The sequence below is a fragment of the Heterocephalus glaber genome, unplaced genomic scaffold (assembly GCF_053883595.1).
Source record: "Heterocephalus glaber isolate CG9 unplaced genomic scaffold, H.glaber_assembly_v1.0 deba00000347, whole genome shotgun sequence".
Classification (NCBI taxonomy): Eukaryota; Metazoa; Chordata; class Mammalia; order Rodentia; family Bathyergidae; genus Heterocephalus; species Heterocephalus glaber.
In genome coordinates, this window is record NW_028258143.1 from 29,490,535 (window position 1) to 29,510,351 (window position 19,817).

A 19,817-nucleotide genomic window follows, 5' to 3' on the forward strand; every position below is an offset into this window, starting at 1 on the left:
GGAGCCACACAGTGCATATCCCACCTTTCTTCTCTGCGCCCTCGGAAACGTGGGTCCTCAGAGTCCCGGGGAAATCGTTCATCTCCAGGTCTTCGGCCTTCCCATGCCCCTGGAGGGCCACGGGCAGAACCCCGGCCATCACCCTCACTGAATTCCCTGTGATCAGGAGGAAATGGAGGTCCAGGGCCTCCTCGCCTCCACTTCTCTTCTTGTGGCAAAGGTCCTCCTCGTCCTTCAAATTCACGTAACCGGTGGCCAAAGCGCTTGTCAGGGTGGAAGTCGTCTGGTCTGTTGAAGTCATCAGGAAAGTCTGGATGAGGGCCCCGCCTGTCAGGGGGACCCCTGCAGTCTTGACCACCCCGGAAAGGACCCCTCTCGGGCCCGTGCTCAGGGCCACCGGTCTGCTCATGTCGCCTCTCTGACATTGGACCCAGGTGATGGTTGGGAGGGCCGCGGGAGTCACCTAGAGGAAACAAAGCTGTCCATTACCATAGCATCCAAGAGGCCTGGAAGTGCAGGTCCCTGTTATATCTGTGTGTTTCAAAACACACTCTTCCTTAGAATGCTTTCCCTCCTGGGTTCTCAGCACACTTACAAAGCAGATGTCCCTGGAGCATCCATATCATGGGAAGACCATAGGCTCTGAGTATGAGTTTAAGCTTCCTTACTTACTAACTAACCTAATTCCTGATAAATTTCTAAGTAACTTCACCCCAGAGAAACTACTAATGCCAAAAGAGGTCAGCAGTATCTGCTTCCTCATATATTCTAGAAAATACCTGCACCCGCCTCCTGGGTGTAAGAATGGGCTTCCTTTCCCTGCAGCAGTTCTTTTGTGACTTCATTAGGGCCACAGGAACTCATTCTTGTACTCAAGAAGGCTGTGGGGCCCACATTAGGTGCCAGGTCTACCCATGCTGTTGCTCCATTAACCCCTGGCTTGCTCAACTTTATCTCTTAAATCCCATAAAGGGTCAAAACACACTCTTCTATAAGGCTCAAGGAACCTGAGGCTTTTTAGTAACCACCTGGTCTTCAGTTTCTGGGTTTCTACACCTTTTCTGCTCCTTTCTAGGAATGGGGTCCCTTATCTACAACATAATCACCTTTCTTTGCACACTGCATTGGAATTCCACTAAATACGGTTTTTTGGGGGGGGGGTACCGGAGATCGAACTCGGATCCTTGAGCTTGCACAGCAGGTGGTGAAACCACTGAGCTAAATCCCCAGCCCTCCACCAAATGCTTTTTAAAATATTTGAATATATGTAATATACTCAAAGTACTCAGGCTGAGGTAGCAACTTAGTGGTAAAGCTTGCCTAACAGGCCCCAGGTTTCATCCCCAGAATCACAAAAGAAAAGGGGATAAAGCCTGAAAAAAAGTAGGAAGAAGCCAATAAAATCTGCTGGTTAACTCCAGCTAACTCTAAACTCTGAAGGGATCGTTTTCCCAGTTACCAAGCCAGCTACTGCAGCCACTATAAATGCATACCTATCCTCTGGCAACATACAAGTTAAATCAAACGTACTAAAAAAGGAGGTGGCAAAAGAACACTCTTGCTTCTAAAGCAACTAAGCTTTTTAAATGAAATCCTTCCATCTGCCTGGTTCATACCTTTTACTCGTGTTCCTAGCAGTCAGACGACCCCTCCTTGTATCATGGCCAGCCATAACTCTTAACTTGCCAACATCCCTCCTTCTTTTCATTTCTCTTGGCCATTTCAACTCCTCCTCACCATTTGATATGGAGAGAAGCTTAGAAATCTCAGTATAAAAATACACCATTACAAAGAATCTCTCTTCTCTTAATTTGTTCTGTCCCTTCTGCCACCTCACTTATCCTCTGTGTGCAGAAGAAAGCCCCTTCTACATTGCTCTCTACTCATCCACTAGGCAAACAATATGCTGGCTCCATGTCCCCCTAGCAGGCAGACCACTCAATTCTCAGTGTGTCTCTGCAGCTAAGACCTTAGACTTCATGCTGTCTGAGCCAAATGAAACCCGACACAGCTGACCTCTGACCTGAGAAATCTGCACATGCTCCATTTGGACTTATCCATGAACATTACTCCTCTCATGACCTCTACCTGTTTGAAAGTACCCTGCTTTTCCAAGGAAAAAATCCACCAGTACAAATTAGGAGGAATGCGGCCACTGGTGATGGGGCAGTGGTGGCAGTTAATCCAGTAGGGGATGGCAGGGCCATTTTCTCAGCTCTCCCTCCTCCCTTTGATCACTGGGAGGATAAAGAGAAAGAAAGGTAGGAAGAGAGAGTGAAAAGGAGAAAGAGGGAGAAAGAAAGATAAAGGGAGAGAGAGAAAGGAGCAAGAAGGAGAGGGTAACAGGGGGAGACAGACACAGGGTACGGAGAGGAAGAGAGGCAGCTCTCAGTCTGTTGACAACAGTCCTTTGTGGGTCAAAGACTCTTTCTTCCTTAGGGTTCCCAAAGCTCAGAGAAGGTTCTTGGTGCTCTCTTCATATCCTTGCAGGCCACCTCCCTTCTTTTATGTATACTTTGCTACTACTTCCACACAATGGGACAGAAATAAATGCTCTCTAATTCCTTTGCCTCACCCCTTTCCCAAGAGAGCTTTAAAATTCCAAAGTCTCAGGGCTCCCAGTGGGAGGGATAAGGCAGCCAGGACCTGTCCAGGTGGCATCACTGCCACCATCAGTGGGGAGGGGCTTGTGTCCCTGGACAGCCTAGCTAAACATGTCTACAAAAACGGTGCAGCACAAAGCTACTACCGGGATGACTGGACCCTCATTTCCCCAGGATTCCCCAGACAGACTGTAAAATGTACACAAGAGTGGCAGGATATGCACTCTCATTCAGCAGAGGAGATATTTACCTTTGTTGGGGCCAGGTCCTTGTCCAGGATTTAGAGGAGGGATTCGGCCTTGTGCTCCCTGCTGCCCTAGGCCCGGAATCAGGGGTGGGGGGCCGGAACTCTGTCCTTCCTGAAAAAGATGTATGCAGACAGGGGATGTGAAATCACAGCTTATGATTCATGAATAACAACTATATTATAATGTAACAAGATAAAAACATTAGGTTGTCCTAAAGCTGCCAGCACTAATATCAGTAACATTATAACAAAATTGTCCCTAAAATGGAGGAAAGGAGATACTTTTCTTGCCAGAGTAAAAGGAAGCACTTGAATTTTAAACCTGCTAACAGGTTTTACACAAAGCAAGAACTTCAATGGAAAGTCAGAAGTCATAGCACACAGTTCCACCATTGCTCAGAGCAGAGCAGTAACAGGAACTTCTGGGAGAGTAAAGGCCTGGCACTCAGCCAGAGCCAGACTCCTCCCATGACAGGAAGTAAACAGTCCTCTCAAAGAAACACTAGGACTGGCATTCTTATCCTGGGTGCATGTGATAAGGAAGGAAGTGGTTGCATCTGGCTTCCCCTTCACCTCCCTCTGGTCACTGTCATCTTTGCTATGTCACCCCACCCACCAGGCTGAACTCAGTTGCTGCAGCTTCTGTCTGATGCAAACCTGCTGCTATGATCCTCATAATCTCAGTGCTCAGAACCCCAGCTTTCCCCAGTCCTGATACATGTTTTTACCTAGCTAGGTATATATTCTGCCTTGCTGTGCTATCCAGTGACTTTGGGTCAGGTCTCAACAACCAAGTACATAAATAAATACATCATTCCTTTTTTTTTTTTTTTTTTGGTACCGGGGATCGAACTTGGGACCTTGTGCTTTCGAGGCAGGCGCCGGAACCAGAGCTAACCTCCCCCCCCCCCCATCATTCCTTTTTATGAAAAATACATTGACTGTAGTGTCTAGACCAACTATGAGAATAGCAGTTCCAAAAACACCAGCAATAGGGGCCAGGGATTTAGCTCAGTGGTGCTGCACCTGCCTCGCAAGTATAAGGTCCTGAGTTTGATCCCTGGTACCCCCCCAAAAAAACTAGCAACAAAACTGCTTTTCAGGTCCCGAACTAGCCACACAAGGAGGTATTATGTGTATATCGGCAGCCCAGTACTAGTAATTTCCTTACCACTTATCACCTGCCCCTTTCAGCTCAGGACAGCCTTTATCAATATCTTTTATATGGGTACTTTAAATGAAAACTTCACTACATTAAACCAATGCAAACAGCTGGTTTAAATAACTGGCCTGGAAAAGATTTAAAATGTGTCATGTACACGTACCAATTCCCCACGATGAATGTAATCATTAGGTACTGCAAATATGTACTAATAAAAATTTTAAAATTAAATTAAAAATAAATTAGTGAGGGCCGGGGATTTAGCTCAGTGGTTCTGTCGCCTGCCTCGAAAGCACAAGGTCCCGAGTTCGATCTCCAGTACCCAAAAAATAAATAAATAAAATAAATTAGTGAATAAATAATTGGCCTAGTCAAAATGAAGAAAGTCAGATTTCAGCCTCTAAGAAATATGAGCAAAGGCAACTCCTGAGACTAGAAATGCCTACACAGTGTCCAATCTTCAGACTCATTCTATCAACTTCTACAGGTCAACTAAAAATTAAGAATCATTACATTTTTCCTATGTAAAATCTCTTACCATATGGACAATGAGCAATATTATTGAACTGCCACAGAAACTGAGGCTTGTCCTCTTGAACCTGACATGTTCATAATTTCAGTGATAATGTGAGGCTTAAATTCATTACTGTTTATCCTCCTAAATAAAAACTGTTAATTCACCACCATCAGGACAGGAAAAGAATACAGCAAATAAATATTACACATACACATGAGTAAAATATATAACGTTGTAGGGTATGTTGTAGGGCAATTTAGGATGGCAATTCTAGATTTTATTCCTTTTATGCTATATTCTGAAAAGTGCCTAGTAACAAATCTGAAACTCAAATGCCATCAAATTTTTCTTTGCTGGGACATTTTTTAAATTCTGGAAGACCTATTGAAGAATACCACACAATTTACTTATTTCCCTAGTTCTTTTAGTCTAGTAAATCTGATTGTTATTATCAGACTCAGATCCTCCGTGGTATTTGAAAAAATCAGAACAGACTGTTCACTATGTACAAATCTGTAACAGCCCTTCTCGCAGATAACTGAGTGTCTTTCAGTGACAACACAGGGAGTTGCCCTTAGCTCTCTCACTCACTTTTGGCCCACAACTGAGTTCAGGGACAAAATCCAGTTGTTCATAGCCCAAGAGCACTCTTCCAGAATAAGAACTTCAGAAACACAGTGTGTAACAGAGCCAAACAGTGTTAAATCCCTTCATACTCATGAAGTCTTTTTGTAATTCAACCTATAATATTTCAAACTCTCCTCACACTATCTCTCAAACTCAGTGAAGGAGTAATAAAGCTAGAGTCCTCAAAGCAGGTCCAAGGAAATCTCTACAGAATCTCTACTCCTTCCTGCCAGGGATTTAGCTCAGTGGCACCGCTGACTGCCTCACAAGCACAAGGTCCAGAGTTTAATCCCCAGTACCAAAAAATAATAATAATAACAGTAATAATCCTTCCTGGGCTGGGGATTTAGCTCAGTGGCGCCACACCTGCCTCACAAGTGCAAGGTCCTGAGTTTGATCCCTGGTACTTTAAAAAAAAAATACTCCTTCCTGCAAAAGGGTCACCATTTTGGAATGCTCAATTTTGGAATCAGAAGTCTTGAAAAGCATTCAATGAAATGAATATTGTGAGGTACACAGTCTATAGCTTGTAGGCTAAATATCCTGTCAAGCCATCTTTAAAAGTAAAGCTGACAGGGGCTGGGGATTTAGCTCAGTGGTTCCACCGCCTGTCTTGCAAGTGGAGGTCCTGAGTTCGATCTCCAGTACCAAAAAAACAAACAAACAAACAACAAAAACAAACAAAAAAAAAGTAAAGCTGACAGACAAGTCAGAGGTGGGTTGCTTGCTGGCAGGGCCATAGGACACTGGGCCACAAAGTCAAGGGCCCAGAAATGGGGGCACAACAGCCTGAGGCACCCACAATACATCATGCCCCCTCCTCAGGGTCATAGCTCTCTTGGAGCCCTGGGGTAAATATGAGCTGCATTCAATTCTTTTCTGGAAGGACTTCTAAGTGAAGATTAATACTGAGATCTTCAGCCAAGATACTATCTTACATCACCACCACCACTCAAAAAATGGTCATACCCAGCTGTGACTGCCTTTCACAGTTCTCAGCAGCACCGCTTCAGTGCACAGCATATTTGCCCAACGTGTTAATGTCTACAAATTGGAAATAAATAATACCTGATTGAAGGGGGCCCGGGGCCCATCACCTAGCAGAGGTGTTTTCTGCTGCTGGAATGGTATTGGCCCTTGAGATGGATGTGGCCCTCTCGCCGGGTTCTGCTGTCCCTGAGGTCCAGGGGGGCCTTGCATGCCTCCCTGGGGTGGAGGTCCCAAAGATCCCTGGGGCGGCCCCTGCTGACCTTGTGAGCCTGGAGGCCCTCGCAGTTCCTGGGAAGGGCCCAGCATTGATCCTTGGGGTGGAGGCCCCTGCATGCCTCGAATCTCCTGAGGACCACGCATTTCCTGAGGGCCATGTCCCAGCAGTCCACTTGGAGGGTGAGGTCCTCTCATTTCTTGAGTCGGGTGGCCCATCATCATCCCTTGGGGAGCAGGACCCTGATTCTCCCGGGGACCTGGAGGTCCCTGCATTCCTCTTGGATTCAATCCCATCAGAGGTCCCTGAGACACAGGACCTTGGATCCCTTGAGAGCCTGGCCCACCTTGGATCCCATGAGGATGAGGGGGTCCTTGCATTCCTCTGGGACCAGGTGGTCCCTGCATACCTTGAGTTCCAGGAGGCCCCTGTGGGCCCAAGTGGCCCTGAGGACCAGGTGGGCCCTGGGGGCCTATGTGACCCTGTGGGCCAGGTGGACCCTGAGGACCCATATGACCTTGAGGACCAGAACTGCCTTGTGGTCCAGGTGGTCCTTGAGGTCCCAAAGGACCATGAGGTCCAGGATGCCTCTGCATTCCTTGGGGCCCATGCATGTCCTGAGGCCGTGGCAGCCCCTGAGGTGGGCCCTGTGGCCCTTGTGGTCCCATGAATCCTTGTGGCCCACCTCCCTGATGCAATGGAGGACCTTGTGGTCCCATTTGTCCCTGAGGCCCAGGAGGTCTGAACTGTCCCTGTGGACCAGGGGGCCCCATCTGAGCCATATTCATTGGCATCTGCTGAGATGGATGGGGCTGTTGAAAACCTTGAGGAAGCTGAGACATTGGACCTTGTCCTGGAAAGGGCTGAGGTCCAAGGAGAGGGGTGCCAGATGAGGAAGGAGGCTGAATCTGCTCAGCCTGTTTCTGCGCAAGTCTTTCAATTTTAAGTTGCTGCAATGAAGGAAGAAAAGCATGCTGAATAAATAAGCTGAAGCCCTCAAAGACTACAATATTGCTATCACATATTTCATCAGAGGAGCCTCAAAATGAACATACTAACAGCCCAACCTCTTAATGGCTCAAAATTAACTATGGTCCACTCATCACATAAACATCCTAAGGGTACTCCTGACCATCACAGTGCTGCCAGACTCCCTTGAGACAGTTTTCTTTAGGTACAGGGAAAATGAAAGGTAGGGTTGTTTATATATTGTGTAGGGAAAGCCCAATCATTTACAGTATTTTGTCATTCTTGGTAGCTGTCATAAATGGGAAAAACAGAAAGAAGCCAGCTACTCAAATCAGCTAGCAGAAAAATTATTCTACCTATGGATAAATAGCAAACCACGTTGGCTTTGGCTTTTCTACTAAAAACGTATATTAGGTGTACACACTGCTCCACTGAACAGGTTGTAAAACTCTAAAAGTAGGTTTCTCCCAGAAACTAATTTTTAACACAGGGATGTTCAAGTGATCAACAGACCCACCTAAGAGCCCTATCTCTCTTCCCAAAGAGTACAATAAAAATGTTATCACTACTTCCTGAGATCACCTTCCACTCTACCCCACCACCGCCTCCAAGAGCTCCACACACCTCCAGGAGCTGTGGGTTTGTGTACTGCAACGTGGCCATTTCTTGCTCAATTTCTGCTTGGGTTTTTTTCTTCTCTTCCAATTTAATGTCCTCTTTTCTGTCATTCAGTACCTCATTTGGAGCAGGAATTGGAACTTTGTTTTGCATCCAGGCCTTAGAAAAGAAGAGAATATTAAAGTATACCACAAGTACAAAGATGATAACAGGATGAGAAAACCATTCCATGATGTCATCTGCTGAATCAAACTTGCTGAATGGCAATTCTTTTTTTTTTTTTTGGTACCAGGGATTGAACTCCGGTCCTTGTGCTTGCAAGACAAGCGGCAGAACCACTGAGCTAAATCCCCCACCCCTGAATGGCAATTCTTAATGATGTGGGAATGCAGTGAGGCAGGTGCATTACTGGGTGGAAATTTCTACACGATAAAATCTGCAAGATAATGCATGTTATGAAGAATGCAATACTTTGCTGGGCATGAGTAGCACAACACCTGCAGTTTCAGCACTCAGGAAGCTGAGTCAGGAAGATGTCTGCACCCAGGAATTTGAAACTAGCTTGGGCAAAACAGTAAGACCCCCATCTCAAAATAAAAGCTGCCACTGTCATAGTGCATGCCTTTAATCCTAGCTACTTGAGAGGCTAAGGCAGGAGGACTTAGTTTGAGGCAGCCCAGGAAATTTTCAATCCTGTCTGAAAATAAACATTTCTTTAAAAAGAGATGGGGATGGGCTGGGGATTTAGCTCGGTGGTTTCACCGCCTTCTGTGCCAGTGCAAGGACCTGAGTTCGACCCCTGGTACCCCCCCCCCCAAAAAAAAGAGAGATGGGGATGTAGCTCAGTACAAGACAGTGGAGAGGGAAGGGAGGGGAGGGAAGAGGCAGGCAGGCCTTGTCAGCCTCTACAAAAGGCACATTATGTTGAGGGGATAATTAGAGCAGAAGACAGACAACAGAGAAGAGTCAACATTCTCTGCTCCATGCCTTTCTTCTCTCTCCACTCAAAACTTAGAGAATAATAAGTAGGTGAGCACAGAAGAATATACAGAGAAGATTCATGGCAAACTCAATATAACCGCAAGACAACAGTTGAGAACTATGCCAAAAAACATGAATATGTGAAGAAGTTCCAGAAAAGTCCACAGTATACAAGCATTTCCAACAGATGAGGTGATCTGAGAGAACATCAATGCAATCAAGCACGATCTTTCAGTGCACAGATTGGTTACTGACCTGCTGGAACTGGGCAGGAATAGGTTTCGCATAAGGGACTTTTTTCTGAGGTACTTTTTTCTGATCTTTTTGCATCACCTCCTCCATTCCCCAGTCTAAACCTGGTATTGTCATTTCAATTTCATTTGATTCATCTTTCCCTAAAGCCATAAAGAGAAGTAGTTAGCCCCTTCAGTGAAAGAAGTTGGTCACTTAATTAAAAAGATTTTTTTTTTAAGAATAGATTTTTAAATATTATGCACTTTCATTGACATTTCCCACCCTAAATTATACTGGCATTTCAACATAATTTACATGAAAGTAAGAAATAGGTTTATAAAAATTTTATAAAAATGAAATTGGATATGTCTGAATTCTCTTACCCATCTGCTCTTGTTCCATAGCTAGTTTTAGTTGTTCTGGTATCCCCATCCCTGGAATTACTGCCAGGCTATTAGGTTCAAGGTCATCTACAAATAATAATATACTCATTGTTAATAGATTTTATGAAAGTAGTGGTCAATAAGATTAATACTTTATAAAAATGAATCATATCTTTGGTGATTTATAAATCAATAGACTACAAAATTTAACTTAGTTTTGTATAACCTTCCCAGTACGTAACACTTAACATTCCATAAAAGGGCAAATGTACAAGCCTCACCATATTCTACTCCATCTTCAGACATTCCAGGTAATAGGTTTAGATTATATCGATCTCGCATTTTATCACCTGGTCGGTTTCGAGTCCAGAATTTGCTGTCAAAATAAAAGTAATGAGAGGAAAGACCATAGTTTCAATGTTTTTCTGGGCAGTTAACAGTACTAAGTAGTCTCTTAATAAACAAATTTTTATAATGCTTTTCTTCTCAAAATGTAAACTGTGCAAAGATTTTGTTTTTTAAAATCAGAAGGCAAAACAAAATTCAAATAAAGTCATGTTAAATACTCAGTGTCCTTATTGCAACCTAAGTATTTGTAAAACACTACAACAATGTTTCTAAAAAGAAGATGAAATACAATTCATTACAACAATCAATAAATACATATCATATTTCCCACTATTCCATGAGTATAATAATTCCTTGCAATTTTTCACTATAAAACTTACCTGGTATGGTCATTTGAACCTGAGCAGAGAATATGTCCAAGAGGATGCCAAGCCAAACTCCAGATCATTCCTTCATGGGCCATCTCCATCCCACCCACTTCCTTCTCAACCCTGCAACAGCATAAAGAAGTATTTTTCTCAAAAGTTACAAAAAAACAAAACAACAACAAAAAAACAAACCACTTTTCTTTTAGTCTTAAGACAAAACTATTTACTCTCCCTCGATGCCTTCCACATCCACAATCAGAGGTGCTACATTTTCTATTCCAAGCTGAATTTACAGAAATGAAATTTGCAGGCAGATTCTGATACAGGGAAATACTAAAACTTAGAAAAAAATACAAAATTTGTATATTTGTATACATTCAGATGCTTTATGAAATATACTGTTTCCTGGACTTACCTGTACCAACAGAATGTTGCAAAGGCACACTGCATGACCTGGAGAGACCAGGTCAGAAAAGATCATGCACTTCCTACCTGAGTCTCTTGCTACACCCTTCTCCAAAAGTTCCCAACAGGGACCCCATCAGCATGCTAGAAGAACCATATGCCACCTGGAGAAGCCACACAAAGGTGCTCTTGTACATCATCTGCAGAAAAGCCTAGCCTTCAACTCTACCCAGGCCTTGACCGTTGAAATTTTCCTAGCAGAGGCCTCAAACACAACAGAATAGAGATGAGCCATCCCTGCTTCACCCTGTCAATTTCTGAAGAATAAAAATGCTTCTTTATGCCACAGAAAAAATAATTTTGTGTGTGTTACTTCTGTCTAATATGCTGGGGATCAAACTCAGGACCTTGCACATACTACATACTACTTCCTTGCACATACTGAGCCACATCCCTGGCGTTTTTTGACATAATAAATGTTACATACCCAACATGCCAGAATAACAAAGAACCATCAGATCCTCCACTGGCAAACAGTCCTTCATGAACGGGATGCCAGGCCACAGCTGTGAAACAATAGCATGGGCAAAGAAAATTATTTGCTTCTGAGAATGCTGTACACAGTGAGTAGTCAACAGGACAACAAGTACATTACAACCTCTGACCTGTGGCTTCTTTCTTATGACCTCGGAACACTTGAAGCTCTTCTTTCAGGTTTCGGATGTCAAAAAGCTTACAGAGATGGTCACGTGATGCTGTGAGCAGCCAATTGCCATTGAGGTTTAATTTTACTTCCATGACTGTGTTTTTATGAGCATGACTAGAAACAAAGCAGCAAGAAAATAAACTGTCAGAATTCAAAACAAGCATCCATTAATATAATGGCCATTTTTGTTGAAACTACATGGATCAGGATAACAAGAAGCGTGGCCCAGAAATAATAAAGCGGGCATCATTATGGGACAACAATTAAAAGGACACTTAAAGAAAACAAGTCTATGGAATAACGTCCACTACCTACACATCACTCTCACTATCCAGCTAAAGTAGCAGTAGAGCTTCAATTGGACAGAAAAGTTCCATTTGAAGAGCAGGGGAAGCACTTGAAAGACATGAAATAATATTCAATAAAGCTCAGTAAACTTTTAAAAATCACCAGGCACAGTGGTACATGCCTATAGTCCCAGCTATTTTGGGAGGCTGAAGTAGGAAGATTACAGCAAATTCAAGGCCAGCCCAAGGAACTTAGCAAGATCCTTTCCCAAAACAAAATTTTAAAGGAGGGTTGGTGCCTGGAAATGCAGCTCAACACTCCCTGGGTTCAATACCCAGTACCACAAAATAAATAAATGAATGAATGAATGAATGAATAAATGTCAATGGCGTTCCTTCTACAAAGAATCTGAACTAAAGACAATGTGACATCCCAAGGCCTGTGCAGTAGAAGTCTCCAAGGCACTATATGCTCAAGGCACTATATGTGGCTGTGGCCGTGGAGCTGCCCAGGGCAGGATTGCTTCAACCAATTCACATGGCAGGGGTTCACTTCCCAATCAGAAGGGGCAGAATACAGCAGTTCAGCCAAAAGAGTTATAGATTCATGTAACTGTCAATGTTTACAAATAATTCAAAGGAAAACTATCATGCAGCTGCATTTTAAGTAAGCACATCAGTCAAAAACAGAGAACTGCCTCCAAATAGAGGGAAGCCTTCTTGATAAACAGATGAAGTAGGATGGAGAGGGCTGGGCTACACCTGGTGAGAGGCACAGACATGAACTCTGTACTGTGCCAAAAGGTGTGCTCTGATGAGGAGAGACAGTAAGACAGAGTGGTGACAATACTACCACCACCTCTTCCTCCTGCCGCCCCCTGTGGCAGCCAAACCAAATATCAAACTTTATTTCACTAGGAATTTAGACAAAAATCATATTGAATCAGAAGAATTATATTGATCCAAATCCATCTGCTGCCTAAACTACTTTCTAAGAAATATGTAGAAGAGGAGAAAAGCTAAAAGTTAAAGAACATGGGCCACTTTTACTCCCTTTGTTCAGGGACCAAGGTGAGGTTCCTATCACTTACAGTGTTGCAAGACTCTGCCCAGTCTTGGGATCCCAGAACTTGATTGGCTGTTGACTATCTTTACTTCCCGAAACAACTAACCCTTTGGTTGGATGCCAGTCTACACATTTCACATCAGCACCATGCCCTGTCGGAAACAAGTTAGGATAAAAACCTAATCAGTCACATACAATTAAAGCAGGACTCAACTGTAGTTTAAACCAAAGTAGAGAAACCTACAAAATGTTTTCATCCTACTGCTCAATCAACTTAAACTTTTTAAGACTTTTTGGACACAGCAAGCTATCTGCCCATGTCAGGAAGCACAGAAACAAGTCCCCTCCTGGAATTAAGAACAGCTTCCTGCTTGCTGGCCAGTAGGTCAGCCAAGCCTCTTGCAAGCTGTACTCCTGAAGCTCCCATAAATAAAACTTTGTAAGCTTTTCATGCTGTTCCTGATTATCCTAATCATTAGATCCAATCTCATGATTCACTTCAGTTTTCCTACTTTGTGGCAGCCCATATAATTTAAAAGTCCTAAATCCAAGTTTAGACAACACCACTTTCTAGACATGAAGGTAGGAAAAGCATTACATCTTTCTACATAGGTTTATTGAAGTACAGGAGGAAAAAAAGACCCATGCCTGATTCACATATAGGCTAAGACACAATCTCAATAAATTAAGTTACTAAAAATAACAAACATGAAAATCTGAATGAAACTAAAAGAAATGGGTATTCTTCAGAACTTGAGTGCCATAATGATTCTCCAGGATATTTTATGCAGCGAATGCCCTAAGCAGCAGCAAAAACTGAAGGAGAGCATTTGAGAAAGCATCCTCTCTAACTCAGACTGAAGCCACCCTGGGGAAGTTGCAGGTGGGAAGAAAGAGATGTGGAAGAACAAAGACCAAGGAAAAGAAGGAGCAGTCTCCAGGTACCGGAAGTGATGTGCACCCATTCAGAAGGGGAGAAACACACACCTCACAAGGCGTGGCTCGTCTCCACAGTGCCCCACCTGGGAAGTGGGAAGGGACAGCCACACAATCCAGAGGCAGTTTGGCAGAGTATGGAAACGGAGAAGTGCATACCCCACAACCCAGTAAGCCCAAGGCCCGGGTTTTATCATCAGGAAATAATGGATATCCAAAAGATTTGTCTACAAGGATATTTACTCTGAGGCAGTTCAGCTCTAAATACCCTTGAATAGGACACAAATATATAATAAGGTATAGGTACTCAAAGAAATATATTGCTATTATAATGATGCCATAAATGATTTAATAACGTGATTAAAATGCCCAAGTACTAAGTTTATTTTTATGTTTTTTGGGGGGGGTGTTTGGTACCGGGGATCGAACTCAGGACCTTGCGCTTGCGAGGTAGGCGCCGGAACCACTGAGCTAAATCCCTGGCCCTAAGTTTATTTTTAAAACCTCAGTGTGCAATATCACCATAAAAGCCAAACAAATTAAGACAATGAGTGACTGCATGTGCATCCCTATATGGAGGAAAAGGGCAAGAAGTCTAGACATCAAGCTGTTAACAGAAACAATATTAAGCTGGGAGGTGAGGATTTTTTGTTTTGTTTTCTAGGGTGTTTGTTATGTATCAGAGATTGAAATCAGGGCCTTTGCACTGAGCTAAATCCCCTGACCTTTTTTTTCCCCTAGGCAAGTTGGGCTCCAACCTGTGATCCTCCTGCCTCAGCCTCCTAGAGTACTGGAATTACAGGTAGTATTAAGGAGAGTCTTCTTTATCTGTGTTTTTATATTTTCTTCAAAGAAATTATTTTGCAACTGGTATCTGAGGGTGCAAAAGGGGAAGGGTGGTTTTGTTGTTGCATTGCCTTTAATAAAAAAGAACTGAAGGCAGTCAGCACTGGCCACTGCTCAGATTGGATTCCACTCACTCTCGGACCTCGCTCTCCTTCCTCAGTAAACATGTCTGACAAACTCAGCTTGCCTGAGATTGAGAAATTAGGTAAACTGGAAATGAAGAGTGCAGAAAAGGAAAGAAAAACCCTTTGCCTTAGAAACAACTGAACAGAAGATGCAGGTGAACCATGAGGCGTATACCAAGAATATATACTGTACATTTCACAAGCTTTGCCTTTTTTACTTTTTAAGCTATTTAACTGTAAGATGTAGAGAGGCTGGATCAAGTTTTTTTTGGTACTAGGGATCAGACTCGGGACCTTGCGCTTGTGAGGCAGGTGTCTGAACCACTGAGCTAAATCTCCGGCCTTGGATTAAGTTTAAATGACTGGGCTAGCTGGGTATGGGGAGAAAAATTCTGTGCTGTTCCTTGACTTCTCGAAGCATCAAAAACAAAGAAGGCCAACCCTGCCTCTGGTGTCTGTCTGGCTGGCAAGGAGGAAGAAGAGCTTGCATGTTGCATATTGGCAAAGGAAGAAGTTGGGGTTGGCAGATGGTGTGACCGAGAGTAAAATCCAAGCTGGTACTGTTGGCTGTACAATGCAATTTAATGAATGCTGTGAGGGGATGGCCCTTCACACTCAAGGCCTTTTTATTCTGAGGCAGCATCCTGCTAAAAAGTCCCTAACTTGGCCAAGCTAGGCACACACTTGCCATCCTCCTGCCTCAGCCTAAATACTGGGTTCACAGGCCTGGGCCACTGTGCCCAGCTTCAAGAGTGTCTTTTTTGTTGTTGCTCATGTGATTTTAATTATCAGAATACAGTTTAATATGCAAATAAAAGATTTAAAATCTGAATAAAAAAGAAGCTAGAAAAATTGAAATAGAAACACCAGTTAGTCCTCCTAGGCCCTTGATTCCCTTAAGAAACTGTTATTAATGATCTGCCACTAAAAAGACAAGGTCAGGGAATTTTAAAAATTTATGGGCTATCATCACCTAAAAACAAATATTATTGTGGTTCTGCTGCCTGCCTCGCAAGCGCAAGGTCCTGAGTTCAATCCCCGGTAACAAAAAAAACCCCCAACAAATATTATTTGTAGCTATGTATGAATTTTAATGGATCAAATTGGAGTTTATGGCAAATGCATGAGAAGCATTTTCAAATTATAGTGTACTATGCAAAACAATATATTCTTAGGCACCATCTCTGTCTTCATCTACTCTGAGACATTTACTGACCAAAGAAAGTATACCAGTTTAAAGACATTCATCTTAAAGAAGAATGTGCATATTATAATGGCTATCAACGTATAAGAAATGGAACAAAATTATTTCAGTTGCTTGAACTTTGTCTTCTCAAGTCCTCTAAAATTAATTTGGTAAATTCCAAGCAATCAAACTGATTGGTACTGATGCTCAAATTTGGGGGAGGATCCATTTTATTTAACAAATAAAAAAGTTAATAACACTACAAACATATTTAAGAATGGTATTATTTTAAGCAAAATATATTATTTATTTTTACATATGACGATTCTAAAACAAGTTCTCCAATGGTTGAAGAACTTGCTCTCAGTCACAGTTGACATGTGACAGCACAGAAATCTTAATGCAAGGAGCACTCAAGGGTATACACATATTTCTTAAGTATGTCTTGAGTATATTAAAAAATAAATTTGGGGAACTGAATGCCACCTCAGAGCTTCTCTGTTCTGCAGGACTATTCTAAACTACCTTCTGAGACACAAAAGGTCAGTTTCAGAGTTATAAGAGAGAAAAAGGAACACGAATATGTACTTTTCTGTTTGCTCTCATATGCATTAAGAATCCTGAAGGATATAACAGGGAACTGGAGAAAAAAATAGTCATGTCTTCTCTAGTCTTTCCTTTCTTTAAAATTTTGAGACAGGGTCTTGCTATGTACTTCAGGCTGGCCTTTATGTTGCTGTGTAGCATAGGCTATTCTCAAACTCACAGCAATCTTTCTGTCTCAGCCCCCTAGTGCTGGGACTACATGTATGTGGCACCACACCCAGCATTATTTCATTTTTGAACCATGTGCTTGTAAAAATTAAATACAAAAAAAAGTTATCTAAGTAAGTATGTGCCGGGAAAAAAAAAAAAAGAGCTGGCTGTGGTAATGCATGCCTATGCACCCAGCTACTCAAGAGGCAGAGAGGCATAAGGACTGTAAATTCAAGGCCAGCCCAGGCAATTTAATGACTCAGTGAGAGCCTGTCTCAAAAAGGCTAGGATTCAGCATGGTAACATTTGCAGCTTAAAAGCCTCTCCCCCAACACACACACGTACACACAAGGGCAAACATATACATTACTTATTTAAAAATGCTTAGACTGTCTGAAAGAACAGACAAGAATCAGATACTATCTGCCTCCAATGGGAAACCAGGTAGGCATGGAGAGAATGCTTAAGAAGATACTTTTCAACGTAGAAGCAGAGCAGCCCTAACCCAAAAATCTAAATCTAAAATTTTCCATAACTTTAAAATTTTTAAGAGCCAACATATTGCCATAGGCAGAAAATCCATACCATGTAAAAAATTTAAAATATTGTGTAAGTAGGGCCAGGGATTTAGCTCAGTGGTTTCGCCGCCTGCTGCGTAAGCGCAAGGACCCAAGTTCGATCCCTGGTACCAAAAAAACCCAAAAAAATATATTGTGTAAGTATGTATATGCACCAATTCCCCATGATGAATTTATTTATGTATCACAAGCATATACTAAAAAAAAAAAAAAAAGCCTGGTGCACTCCTGTAATTTCAGTATGGCCCTAGTCTCAAGATATCTCATTATGTATACCCAAACATCCCAAAATCTGGAAAAAACCTGATATTAGAAACTTTTCTGTTCCCAAGTATTTCAGATAAGGAATACTCAATCTGTATGTTTTCAACTCAAACGCATAAACTAGTGGGGGGGAGGGGTGTAGAAAAATCTAAATTTACTAAGTAACAGTGAAATGCCTCTGGAAAGTAGGTGTGAAATCTTTCATTTTTATATTTTCTTAACTGAAAACAGAAAACATTAAACTAGCATAGAAACAAACTGATAGGCAATGGCTTCCTTCTTCCAGGTGAAAAAGTTTACGAAATGCCCATTGCTGTGACAAAAACCATTTCAGGGCCGGGGATTTAGCTCAGTGGTTTCTCCACCTGCTGCGCAAGCGCAAGGACCCGAGTTTGATCCCCGGTACCAAAAAAAAAAACAAAAAAAAACCCATATCAAATGACAAAAGGCCACCCTCTCATGTCAACGTTGATACCATTTAGTCTCCCCCCACCCCCTGGTACCAGGAATCGAACTCAGGACTTTGCACTTGCAAGGCAGCCTCGGTGCCACTGAGCTAAATCCCCAGCCCACCATTTAGTCTCCTAAGAAAATAACTTCAGAGGATTTTGTTTATATATGGCCATGTGTGATCATACACAACTGTAGCCCCAACTACTCAGGAGGCTGAGGCATGAGGATTGCTGAAATTATAGATAAGCCTGGGCAACACAGTGAAACAATCTCTTAAAAAAAGAAAAAACTTTTAAAAAGATGGTATTTGATGACTTGTCCATAACAGTGAAAAATCAGAAACAAATTTTAGAAGTGGAATGAAGAGGTAAAATGTGCTACAGCCCAAGCCAGGCATGATGGTCCACACCTGTAATCTCAGCCACACAGAAGGCTGAGGAAGAAGGATCACAAGTCTGAGCCCAACCTGGGCAACTTGACAAAACTCTGTCTCAAAATAAAAAGTAAAAAGGGATGGCAATGTAACTCAGTGGTACAATGCCTTCTATTCAACTCCTAGTACTGACCCCCAAAGCCAAAAATTGGGTAATTATAAAACTATTAAAATGAAAATTCTAGGAACAAAGGGCCATAAAATGTGTTCTAAAACCACAAACACAAACAAAACATGTACTTCACAACCAAACATATGTTGTGAGGATGATTATAAAAATCTACATAGTTATATAAAAATGAAGATGCAGACAAGCAGAAAATGAAAATTATGTTGGAATAGTGGAAACAGTTTTTCTATTCACAGTTCCTCTTTTGTGCGCATGCGAACTCTTAATTCTAGTTACTTTGCTAGGTAATATGCTCCCTACAAAGTTAGCAAAAATTGTGTTCAGTGTTGTTAAATGTTAGAGAGAGAAACAGACATCTCCTCTGTAACTGGTTGGAAAGTAGATTAGTACAACTTTTGGGGGAGGCCATTTGGCCATATCTACCAAAATCATTAAGGTACAGCCTTTGAGTCTATAAATCATGTTACTAATGTACTCTTAACTGCAAAATCATACCAGAATTTACATTCGTAAGTATTTACTGCACTGTGTTTAAATTGCCAAGACCAGAAATAACCTGTTTGAATCAATTGCAAAACCTAAATATGAATCAAGAGTTAAGAGAAATTAAAGTAAGCCCACATAAATGAATACAATATAGCTTTTAAAACTAAAGCAAAAAAATAAGGACCTTGCCACTGCCTGCCTCGCAAGCGCAAGGTCCTGAGTTCAATCCCTCGTACCAAAAAAAGGACCTCTTTGTGGGGTTGGAAATGTTTTCTTTTGGTTACATTTTATATTTGTCAAACTTCATAGGATTCTATACCTAAAACAGATGAATGTTATCTTAAGAATACCTCAATAAACCTGCCTTTAAAAATATATATGCAGGGGCCGGGGATTTAGCTCAGTGGTTTCGCCGCCTGCTGCACAAGCGCAAAGATCCAAGTTCGATCCCTGGTACCAAAAAATAAAAAATTTTTTAAAACCATAAAAATATATATTCAGAAAAGCAAGATGTAATTTGGTCCTTTGTATATAAAATTAGCTACCTTTTAGGGAGAAGATGAGTATAAGAAGGCATTTATTACAGTACTCATAATGGAAACTGCCTTTGGCTTCCCCCGTTTAAAAATCGGTGACTAGGGCTGGGGATTTACCTCAGTGGTTCCACCGCCTGCCTCACAGGCTAAGGACCCGAGTTCAATCCCTGGTACCAAAAAAACCCCCCAAAAACAAATAAAAATCAGTGACTGACATTATGGCCCTCACTTACAATGCACAGCTATCTAGGGTATGCGGTTCCAGGAAGCTGTGCAACAGACCTTGGACTCAGTAAAACTGAAACAAGTTTCAAGGGTATTTGTGGGTCAGGCAAGCCAAATATAAAAATATGACCTTATAAA

At 42.1% G+C, this 19,817-nt stretch overlaps 1 protein-coding gene across 4 annotated transcripts in view; it reads right to left on the reverse strand.

The window, feature by feature from the left end:
• The window catches only part of Wdr33 (WD repeat domain 33), a 97,718-nt gene that overhangs the window by 5,797 nt on the left and 72,104 nt on the right, over positions 1–19,817 (reverse strand). For all 4 annotated transcript variants that reach the window (XM_004835973.3, XM_004835971.3, XM_013076490.3 and 1 more), the window contains 11 exons: positions 12,751–12,877; positions 11,332–11,486; positions 11,154–11,232; positions 10,274–10,384; positions 9,827–9,921; positions 9,546–9,632; positions 9,184–9,323; positions 7,954–8,106; positions 6,225–7,310; positions 2,854–2,962; positions 25–463 (listed from right to left, as the gene is read on the reverse strand). In XM_004835973.3, coding sequence (XP_004836030.1) covers positions 25–463; positions 2,854–2,962; positions 6,225–7,310; positions 7,954–8,106; positions 9,184–9,323; positions 9,546–9,632; positions 9,827–9,921; positions 10,274–10,384; positions 11,154–11,232; positions 11,332–11,486; positions 12,751–12,877 — 2,581 coding nt within the window. The remainder of the gene's footprint in view (positions 1–24; positions 464–2,853; positions 2,963–6,224; positions 7,311–7,953; positions 8,107–9,183; positions 9,324–9,545; positions 9,633–9,826; positions 9,922–10,273; positions 10,385–11,153; positions 11,233–11,331; positions 11,487–12,750; positions 12,878–19,817) is intronic.